Genomic DNA, 12,056 nt, shown 5'->3' on the forward strand with positions numbered 1-12,056 from the left:
CGTTGACTACATTTTAGTTATCGAGAAGACTAGCGACATATTTACCGCCTCTGGATACATATAATTGCGATTAATTTTCTTAGGGGGTGGAGAGGGTTGTACCCACCGACATGGATGTATGAGAATTATATGCAAATTGTTGGGTTAATACGGAATTTTCTAGGTTCTGATCCGAAGCCCCCTCCCTCCTGGGCATTGGTGTGCCAATACAGCTTTTGTGGAAGTGTATTCAAGTGACATTAGAAAAACTGTATATTCTGGAGATACAGGAAGGACTGTGAAAGCAATGACATCATCAGTGTAAAGAAATGACATTTTCATCTGACTTATCTTTTTCTTTCTTTTATTTTTTTCCTCTGTTGCGCACCTTTTTTGGTTAGTTGAAATTCTAAGGCAATATAAATTTCATGATTTGTCCTAAAATAGTACATGTTGCTTAGTCTTGACATGTATCTTGGCTGTGGGCTGGAACGTTCGAAATAAATGGGATATCTTTTCACATTGATTAATGATTAAGCTAATGTTGTTTAGTCGATAATTGGACACGTTGAACTTCTCAAATTTAATTTTCTGTGTAGACAAGCCAGAGATAGAAGTTGAGAGAACGTCCATCAACTCCATGGAAGGATATGACGCAGAACTGACTTGCACTGTGCATGCTAAACCCATGGCTTCGGTAAGAATGTTTCAATTTTTCTGCATCTATCAAGACGAAAAAAGAGTATAAGTGGAAATTCAAAGAAAAAAAAACTGGATATAATTACAAATTTGAAATTAGTTTTTTTTTATTTATCTGTTTTCGTAATTTTTGTTTTTTGTTTTCATAATGATAAAAGGTAAAACATTCTGGATTTCAGGAATTTACCATGGCTATGACTGAACTAAAGAACAGTAACGCCCAAAGCGGTGTATCGGTACTACTTTAAATTAAATAATATCAGGATTTTTTTTTATTAAAGTAACCATTTCTTTTAAGAACAATTTTCGCTAGCTGTCTAGTGAAGAATTTGCTTTGCTTTCCAGTGATACTTGCGGACAGGTGTCAGGATTTTACGTCCAACTTGGAGAGCAAATCCACACTGCTAGTGGAAACTACTCTTGGCTCGTGGTTTTTATTGCCAAACTCAAATGATGACCCTCCTGGCTTTTAAATAGCTGCAAATCTGACTATGTTTCCTACCTTGCAAATTAAGTGTTAGTATTCATCTCTAGAAGGAATAAGTAATGAAATTAAAGTGGACTAGGATCTATTTATTGATATTAATACCATTATACCCAGGAGTGATACTGATGCCGGTTAATTCCCTGAAATGTTTTTGTAAACTCCAATATAGCCACCAATATCCAAGAGTTTACAACCAAGATACGAGTTGATCGGTAGGATTTTATGTGGCACCGTATTTCTTTTTGGTTTTATTTCTTTTTTTAATTTGACTTCAGTTCCGAGCTCCCTGTATATTCAATAAAAAGTATTCAAGCATAAAATAGAAATTAATTTACTTTCCATCTGTATCGTCATCAAACTAGCATTAAAGCCCCATAATCCTCAATTGCTTTCCTGCATTCTTGGATGGATTTACTTCCAAATATTTCATAGATCTAATGATTTGCTGGTTTGGCTAAGAATATTGCCTGCCATCTATATTTTGATTACTATAATTGATTTAATTTGTACCAGTCTTTGATTAATTTGACCGACAAATTGCAATAAGGGTATGGAAAAGTGGTCAGGTAAATATGAAGGAAAAAGCAAATGAAAAAAGATTTATTCAAACACGATATTTATTAAAAACCGCACTGTGCGCACTGGTCTTTCCTTTAATATAGTCAGAGCGCCAGATTCTGTATCGTGCACCCACCCATGCCGGAAGGTACAAAAAGGCTGAGGACGGATCTTAGGGTAGTCGATCATGCTGAAAACGAATATCGTAGTGCGCATGTTTGCTGTTGGGGCATTTGTGAGATATAGGCCAAAATTAGCCTATAACTAAGTGTGACGATTCAGGATTTTTTTGCAACTTATTGGGTTGACGAATCCGGCGTAATGTTATATCAGTCGAAAGAAGAGATCTAGATCAACAAGAATATGATTTTTAAAATGAAAAAAAAAATTATTTTGTTTCCCTATTTACTGCAGTTTCAAAATAAGTGCTGTAAAATTTAAATATCTCAAAGAAAGGCTAAAAACTCGAAATTTCTTCAAGGTAACAAACTTTTTTTTCATATTCGAAAAGAAAGTTCATTCAATTCTGTACAATTTGAACTAAAAAATATAAACTATTTGTATTTTTAAAAGGTCTGCAATTTTTTCTTTTGTAGTGTCACGGAAATGATCACTAGCCGTATCGTGAAAAGGGACATAATTTTGTTTTTCTTCAAAGGGTAGGAATACTTCAAACTTCCTAACTGTTTAAAAAAATTTACTTTTACTTACAATAAAAATAGGTTTAAAAAAAATTTTGACTAAAGAAAGTGTTTTTTTTTTTTTTAGAATGGACGAATATGTTTTTTGGTGTACTAAGGCGTCTGCAATTACCTTTTCGGGACCTGATTTGCCACTGATACGACTGAGATATTTACTACATGAAAGAATTCTGCTTCACAGATAGATTCAGTCAGCGCACTGAAGTTGTCTTACTCGGCCTGCCCGTAAAATTGGGTAATAGTAACTGACTAGGGACCTGTCGTAATTAAAACTTAAATCAAATAAAACAATCAAATAAAATAAAACTTCAATAAAAACTTAAATAAAACTTTCAAAAATATTCCTCATTTTCTTCTTCCAAGAATTCATATGGGGCAAGGTCAGACTGCCTGCATGCCCTCCTCGTTCCACGGTAGGAGCAACAGCTGCAGCATCCTTTCATTTTTGAGCAGCTACAATCTTTCCTGCATCTTCCACTTTTGCATCAGCAGTAAGCTTCCAGGCTTGATGCTTCTTTATAGCTTGAGACGACCGCATCTACTCCCCCTTCAGCCATCTTCCATCCATGAAGGAGTGAAACTGGAATGCTCGGCCGAGCCTGTACTTACGACAAGATTATCCATGTAGTGAATATGGCTCTTCGTATGCATGGCTTGAAGGTGTCGTCAGAAGGTGGCAGTCTTCTCACATCTTGTTTCTGGCACTAAATGTAAGCCTTTACACTGGCCAGTGAATTGGATCCGGCCTGCTTACCGTATATTTCAATGACCAGGGATTTTGATAGGTCGTAAACTTGTCTAAACGCGTGGACTGAAAGCTTCCCTTCTGCATCCTTGATCCGCTCCGTCACAGACACCATTTTTGAGGCAATAGTTGGAGACGCCGCGGTCTTTAAGAAAGAAGCTTTTCCCAACGCCGAAGAAAAAGTTCGTTGTGTCACACCCTGACAGACAGCGCACAAACGGTAACATAACCTGCTCCTCTTTGGACAAGTGGACTCCATCCGCCTGCTCGTGTACTGGAATAATGTAAGTCAGGAACTTCAAGAAAAGTTCGCTCAGTCCTTCAGCTTGAAGCTCTTCAAAAAAATGAACACAGGCTACTGCCACGTCTATGTTGTTGGCATGCACAACGATGCTACAAGCGTAACGGCTTGCGTGCTTGGCATGTGTCATAAGGTGTTGGTCAGCCTCTTCGTGGCTGGAGGACAAGCATTCCTCGTAGTCACAGTGTTCTGGTAAAGTTGGACTGCAGCCACGCTTGACCAGAGACTCTTTGAATCTCCCCTTGAACCCACCTGAGAGAAAAATGTTGAGTGCGTTCGGAAGCTGATCACCCATCTGCTCCCAGGTTTCATACGAAATTTCGAGGAGCCGGCTTTTAGATGCTGAACTTGCAAGTACGGCATCCCATTCTTCAATTGCGCTAGGAGCGGAAATCTGGAGGTTTTTCCCTTTCCCTCGTTTGGAGTCTGCATGCTGATTTCAAGGAGATCAACTGTCCAGTGTCCTTGAGCTTCCCAAACAGCCCGTCGTACCGCGTGGACTTCAGGAATACCCACTGAAAGATCATTCAGCAACGATAGAAGCAATCTTTCCATGAAGGATTTGACTGGTTCAAACCTGACAGGCCGATATGACCTCATCTTGGACATTAGGTTAATGATGTGTACTGTAGCTGATGTTGTTTCTTTGGATTTCAAAGTCGCCGGCCAAGCTGCAAGTCCTCCTTTTTTTCTTAGCCAGTTCAACAGCACAGCTTTGTTCCCCGTCCTCATTTTCCAGCCTGAGGAAGTCTTGGTTGATTGTTGCGGAAGATGTTCAAAAATAAAGGCACATGTAGTTAAAATGTCTCGAACTCTATCTCGCGAAAGTTGTAATCGCGTCGTCGTCGACTGATTGTCTTCGTGATGTTTCAATGTCTTTGTGGATACGTTGACTACTTGCAGGAAACCATTGCTGATGGTAGCGAAAATCTGTTTTGTAAGAATCCAAGCTTCAATCTGTCTCTCATCCATTTGTTCTCCTATTATTCCGGCCGTCGTCTTTGCATCCTTGTTCACTGTACATTTTAGTATCTGATCGGACCAGGTGGCCATGAACCTGGTGTGCGTTCTCTTCACTGCGAAGTATCATTTCTTGAACTTCCTCTGTACATCAGGAAGGGTTTGTGGTAAACTTCGTATGTCTGATAGGTACTGTATGAGACATCTTGTATGCATAGGATGGTCAGCCGCCGCCAAGTATGGCAACATCCGAGCAGTTGCTGTCAAATGAAATTCCTAGTCACAGTCTCGTTCAGCATGAATGAATTGCATCACTGTTTCAAGTATTTCCAAGAACTGCCGCCAGAAAGCAAACGTGGGCGATGCATTTCGCAGGGTGTCGAAGGCATTCATTATGGGAGCCAAAGTGAATGAGGTATTGTTTGCCTCCTGAAATGCAGTTCGCGCGTTAGCACCGTTTGCCAATGAAGTCCTGAATAACTCAATGGCACTACCCAGATGGTCCAGACGGGATAATTCTTCTTGTTCTTCGGAGTAGTACTCTTCCAAGGACTCCCAGTAGAGGGCTACAAGACCTCGTACAGTATACTGTAGGCATTGACAGCTTGGTAGTAGCCTTTCCCTTGAAAAACCTTTTTGCAAGTACCAGGAAGCCGCAGCTTTGCCTGTACTATAATCTCTTTGAGTCCGGAGCTGTCCATTATCTTACCAACTGCATTGAGATAGTTGAGCAGGAGGTGGAAGCCTCCCATCCGTAGGATTACGTTTTTGAAGTCATCCGGGTATTTACTTTTCACTCCCTGTGCTAGCTAGCTGAGATCTTGCGTGACCACCGTATCGTCACATCCGACAGCTTTACTTGTCGCCATGAACGTTCGCAGAGATTTTTCGACTGTTGCATGGTTGTTTGGTGCTTCATGAAGGAAAGGCAAGTAAAACACGTTGCTTTTAGGAACATTTTCCTTCGAGACTTCGAGACCATTTTTCTTCGAGACGGTATTTCATGATGAAATGATACATTAAATTCATAACCAACTTTTGTTCTTAAAACACACATTTTATCTCTGGAACATGTATTGCATTATTTATTTTTGAGTAAACACAGGTCAAAAAATATACATCAACTGGTCAGAGGTACAGCATAGATCATGTACCTTTGGCCACTTTGTGTTGTAATTTTGACTACTTTCATAAATAAGTACAATAACAAACAGGAACACATTTACTACTTGTTCTCCAGCAAGTATCAACTATTCTAGATTAAATATTGACAAATCAATTTCAAATCACAAATATTCCATTTGACAAGCATTCCCACGGGTTTTTACTAGAACTGGAAGTTCGAATACTAAATCTGATTGATCAATGTAACATGCCTTTTGATCAGTCCTTATAAATCTAAAGGAGTCAGTATCACCTAGTTTCTTGTGATATTTAATTTTGTAAATTACTTTCATTAAGTCTCTTATTTCTGCAAAAAACAAATTTACACTCCTTTGGCCAGCCAACTCTACAACACCAAAAGTGCTTTTAAAAATTCTACTTCTTTCAATTTTTTTTTTTATCTTCCAAATTTGTGTCATATTCTTCATTATCATCCATCAGCAAATCAGTATTTGCGTCAGAATCACATGTTGAATCAACCTGAAGTAACTGTTTTTTTTTTGTTTTTTTTTATCTTGGCCTACCTGACTCATTTTTCTTTTCCATCTTCTGCTTATCAATTTCTTCTGCTTAGCTTATCAATCAACTTCCCGCTAGGTAGCAGGCTACTAAACAAAATTCCTATTATCGGGTACACTCGCTAAAAAAGTTGCAGACCCCCCAGATACAATAATTTAAACTTTTTTTCTTAGCTCAATGTGTTCGGAATTAAACGGCCTTTCTTTTTTAATAAAAAAAATACTTCATCTTTAAAAAATTTCGAGTTTTTAGCCTTTCTGTTAGAAATTTGTTGACAAAAATCTGATTTTTTTTTAAACTTCAGTAAAAAGTGTACTATTTTTAATTTTTTTTTTCTTACAAAAAAAAATCATATTCATGTATCCCCAAGTCTCTTCTTCCTATTGATGTAAGAGCACGCGGGATTTGACCAATCTTATCTGTAAAAAAAAAATTAGAATCGTCGAGCCCCATTATAGGCCAAATTTGATGTTTTTGGCCTATATCTCAGCGCCTCGACGGCGAACATGCGCCCTACGATATTCGTTTTCAGCATGGTCGACTACCATGGGATCCACCCTTAACATTTTTATACCTTCCGGCATGGGTACTAAGCGAAATAAGCGAGATACAGAATCTGGCGCTCTGACTAATAGGAAGAATCATTTGAATCATTATCATTTGATAGAAAAGTGTTTTGAGTTCCCACTCTTTGTCCCCGGGGTGCAATGCCTTGCCGATAGCTCAGAATAGGTTAGAAGAGTTAGAAAAATCGTTTTTGAATTCGGAAGAAATTTTTGATCGAGTAATAAGTAATGAAACAGATTATTCTTTGTTTAATAGTAGTAAGTTTGCTCGAATTAAATATACTCAAATAATAAATATGGCCCAAGGATGCTCCAAATCTCAGCTCAGTGTAATTCACCTGAACTGTCAAGGATTATGTTCGTCATTGACAGTTGTAATGACTATGTGTCGGCAAGTACAGCCTGATGTTCTTGGACTTTGCAAAACATTCCTGACGAGACAGAATGATAGCCTGTTAGATATCCCCGGATACACATCGAATTTTATACATAGAAAAGATACAAGACGAGGAGGATTGGCAATCTACACAAAGAATGAATACCCAATTTATATAAATAACCAACTGACTCGGAACGTGGAGGGCATATTTGAATCACTTTTCCTTTAAATGTCGCTTCCTTCACGAAGAAAAGTAATAATTGGAGAAATTTACCGATCCCCATCAGGCTTTGTTTCTTCTTTTATGGATATATTATCGGACACACTCCAGCTGCTGGAGAAACAGAATCATGATGTGGTCTCTCTGGGCGATTTCAATATCAACCTGGCCCATCCCCTTACAAGTAGTGCCAAAGACCTCCTCACGCTGACGTCTGGATCTATCCTCTATCCGTCAATCACTATCGCGACAAGAGTTGCGGAATTTACTCATTCTCTAATAGACAATATTTTCTCGACTTTATCTCCACTCTCAGCTTCAGTCATCGTCAGTGATATGTCGGATCATTTCCCCCTATTCACCGTCTTCGAGACATCAAAAGTAGCAAGATCATTTTCGAAAATAAGAGAAGACGTACCGATTATTGACCTACGTGAAGAAAATTTAAGGTCATTAAATGATAAACTGGAGAAAATTACATGGGATAGTGTTCTGGAAAAAGAAGATTTGAACGAAGGTTTCGAATTATTCCATAATACGTTTAAAACTTTATACAAAGCACATTGTTTTAAAGAAAAAGCAGCTAAACATGGGAGAAAAAATACACCAATTTATCCGTGGGTTAGAAAATTACATGGGATAGTGTTCTGGAAAAAGAAGATTTGAACAAAGGTTTCGAATTATTCCATAATACGTTTACAACTTTATACAAAGCACATTGTTTTAAAGAAAAAGCAGCTAAACATGGGAGAAAAAATACACCAATTTATCCGTGGGTTACTGAGAGTTTACTCAGATGTATTAATAAGAAGAACAAGCTTTGGGCTGAATACCGTAACCGACCAAGTATAGCTAGCCTAGAAATCTATGAATCTTATAAGAAATGCCTCCAATCAATTCTCAGAAAGGCCAAAAGAGAATATTTTAATACAAAACTAGCTGAAAGTGGTATGGATGGAAGGAAAGTTTGGAAGAAAATTAATTCACTGTTACGACCCAACGGCCAAAAACCTGAACTATCCTCCAAAATTACTGTTGATGGGAAAACCTTTACTGAGCAAACTGAAGTTGCGAAAGCCCTTTGCACTTTCTTCGCCAGCATTGGAGAGAAAACGGCGAACACAGTAACACCCCAAGCAAAATCCTACAAGGATTTTCTAGGTCCAGCGTGTGTTAAGTCAATGGCAGTCATTCCCGTAACTTCCCTCGACGTCTCAATGATTGTCAAAAACTTAAGAGGCACATCTCCGTCCTGATTCGACCGCGTTCACACGAAAGTGTTGAAAGCAGTGTTGCCGTCTGTATTACAACCGTTAACATTGATAAACCTCTCATTGCGGAAGGGGGTATTTCCATCACTCCTCAAGAAAGTACGAATAGTGCCTCTCCATAAAGGTGGCCCTTAAGATGACCCATCTAACTTTCGACTCACCTCAATTCTTTCGGTATTTTCCAAAGTCTTCGAAAAACCTATGAAAAATCAACTTTGCTCTTTTCTCGAAGCGAAGGGATTCCTAAACCAACGACAATTTGGAGTCAGACCAGGACATTCAACTGAAGATGCGCTGACGTCACTGAGCTTGTTTATCAATAAAGCTCTTGACCTGGGACTTTTGCCAGCTGCTATTTTACTCGATATCAAAAAAGCATTCGACAGTATAGATCATGGAATTCTACTAGGGAACCTACAACAAAACGGCGTTAGAGGAGAGGCACTGAAATGGTTCCAGTCCTACCTTAGCAATCGGCGCATGTACATAGGAGAAGATCCGTTCAAAGATACCGTGGTAAATTTCGGTGTGCGACAGGGATCGATCCTAGGTCAATTGTTATTTCTGATTCATGTGAATGACCTAAGTCGTGTTCTGAACTCAAATTTCAGGACCTCATGGTGCTGCAAACTCTGCTGCGGTGAAGACACTTCAAATAATGACAACCACTCTAGTGAGCTGCTGGCATTCGCCGACGATACTACAATGGCCTCCTGTGACTCTGGCATGACGTCACTCCAGAGAAAACTAGAGATTGTCTTAGAAGAAACTTACGTCTGGATGGATGCAAATCGATTGGTAATAAATGTCGACAAATCGTGTGTGCTATTCTTTTCAAGGATTGGAACTAGTCATCCAGAAATAACTGGAATTACGACTTCTAGAGGAACGATCAGGCGGTCAGAAACGGGTTTTGCGAGGTGTCTAGGTGTACTCCTGGACAAAAACCTCTCCTTTCTAAACCATATCCAGGCTGTGGAGCTGAAACTCTCTCGCAATCTTGGCATCATCAGGAAACTGAAGCATATATTTCCTGAAAAACCCTTCGTCTACTTTACAACGGACTTCTGAAACCTTACCTGCAGTATTGTGCCATAATTTGGCAGTCAACCTTCAAATCACACCTGAAGAGACTTGACTCAATCCACAAGCGTACATTGAAAATTATTGGAAATGTAGACGACTATTTGTCCCTTGGTTCCCTTTACCGTCTGTCGTGCTCAGTTTTTGTTTTTGAACTTTTATCCGGTTTACTTCCATCTCCCTTCCACAATCTTTTTCGGTTGATATCTGAACAACATAATCAACACATGCGCTCTGCCTTTGACCTTCAAGTGAGACGAACTCCAACAGTACGTTCAGATTTTTCTCCGGATGTAGCATGCGCTAAAGTGTGGAACATGCTTCCAAAAGAGCTGAGATATAGGAGCTTCTCCGGGTCTTTCAAAAATAATTTAAATAAATATTTAGTTAAAGGTCAATAAGTGAAAGATAAAAAAAGAAAGATAAATTAAATTAGATGAAGTTTAGATTTTTTAGTATATTTAGGTGAGGTTGTTGTACGTCCGGGGAGGGAGGGAGGAACCCTATGGTTAAGATTAAAAAAAAATTATATAATTAGGAGGCGTGTGGTTGTGTCGAAGAGTGAAGTGGGAGCCGTTCTGCGTGTTAGTGAAGAATCTTTTTTGTTTATGGGTCTCAACGTGAGTTTTGTCACAGAGCAGTGTACTTTAAGTTTAGTTATTTCCTTTTTTTTAATTAAACCCGATTGAACCTTGAAACCTTGAACCTAATCGAAAATTTGTGTAGATTTGTTATATGATAATCTTCTGTCAAAATTCTCATATTGAACTAAGTACTGTAATAGCAGAAGAATAGTACCATTCAAATATTAAATATATTGGTTATTACCGTAACAACCGCGTCAAGACCCCTCCCCCGCTAATAGGGTCAGGAATATTCCTTGAGGGGACTGGTCCACTAGTGTCATAGTAGTGACTGTTACACTCGGAAAAGAATGTCACTATTTTGTTGGCACCAGATTACCTTATATTTCAAGCGTTGTGCCGAAAGTTTCAAAGCTCTTATTTTGTTTTGCATGTATAATGTTGGTATTCTCCAGTAAAGACACTCTTTTCCTCCTTACAGCTAGATTGTCTGTTGCAAGTACTGATTTCCAAGTTCCCTTTCTAGTTTGTCTAATCTCCAGCTTTTCTAGTACTGCTGCAATTCTGTTGATTCATGTGTCTTAGAAAAGAAAATCTCCTTGGTATTTTCTAAGCAAAATCTGAATTTTAGCTTGCTGACAGTGAGAGCATATTGGACTGTCGCTTTAAAACTGTATGGTTGAAATATGACTTTATCCCAGTATGCTACGGAATAATGTTCCCAATAAGTTCAATATAAAGTTCAATACTCAAATATAAGCAAAAAAAATAACAAATTTGATCAAAGTGGGCAATCTTCCAGCCACCACCCTCCTCAGCTGTGGTGTCTGGGGCAGATGACCCGTTAGTCCCCTCCCTTTGAACGGCTCTGTAAAATTAGGTAATTTATTGGGTAAATATGTTAATGAATGTAACTCTATATAAGTTTCCGACCGACATATGTCATCATGTATAATGCTCAGCGTTACAATTCATTGTCTTATCATATTTATATTTTTGTATATTATTCAAGTATTATTTATAAGGACAAAAAGCTCATTGCCTAAAATACATATTTGTTGTTTTCAGCTCCCATTCTAAGCAAAAGAACTCATTTTTTTAAATTAACAAAGCATTATTTTAATTCACTATAAAAAGGATTAGAGAATTCAATGTCCTGGGAGACATTAAATACAGGGATTCGAAGACTCGGAGACAATATTCCATTCAACTACAATTTATCGTCATCCCCATTCTTTGCCATTGCCTTTTCTAGAAGCGCATAACTTTTTTTTTGGTACGTTGCATTTCTTCTCTCAAAATGATTTTTGAGTATAAAATGACCCTGTTACACTTTTTCAAACAGTTCGTGGTAACGAACTGTAGTAAGGAGCGATCCGGCTCAATAGTAACCAAAACTCTAAAAAATTGAATTTTGATATCAATAGCTACATCAAAAGAATCGCATTTTAATGCTGATTTTAAATATATAAGTTTCATACAGTTTAGTCCTACCCATCAAAAGTTACGAGCCTGAGAAAATTTGCCTTATTTAGGAAAATAGGGGGAAACACCCCCTAAAAGTCGTAGGATCTTAACGAAAATGACACCATCAGATTCAGCGTATCAGAGAACCCTACTGTAGAAGTTTCAAGCTCCTATCTACAAAAATGTGGAATTTTGTATTTTTTGCCAGAAGACAAATCACGGGTGCGTGTTTATTTGTTTGTTTTTTTTTTTTTTTTTTTTTTTTTTTTTCCCAGGGAACATCGTATCGACCAAGTGGTCCTAGAATGTCGCAAGAGGGCTCATTCTAACGGAAATGAAAAGTTCTAGTGCCCTTTTTAAGTGACCAAAAAAA

At 38.3% G+C, this 12,056-nt stretch overlaps 1 protein-coding gene across 1 annotated transcript in view; it reads left to right on the forward strand.

Moving 5' to 3' along the window:
- LOC136031165 (neural cell adhesion molecule 2-like) overlaps window positions 1-12,056 on the forward strand; it is a 277,308-nt gene that overhangs the window by 180,146 nt on the left and 85,106 nt on the right. The window contains exon 7 of the mRNA XM_065710513.1: window positions 579-676. Coding sequence (XP_065566585.1) covers window positions 579-676 — 98 coding nt within the window. The remainder of the gene's footprint in view (window positions 1-578; window positions 677-12,056) is intronic.

This window comes from Artemia franciscana, chromosome 1, assembly GCF_032884065.1.
Source record: "Artemia franciscana chromosome 1, ASM3288406v1, whole genome shotgun sequence".
NCBI lineage: Eukaryota > Metazoa > Arthropoda > Branchiopoda > Anostraca > Artemiidae > Artemia > Artemia franciscana.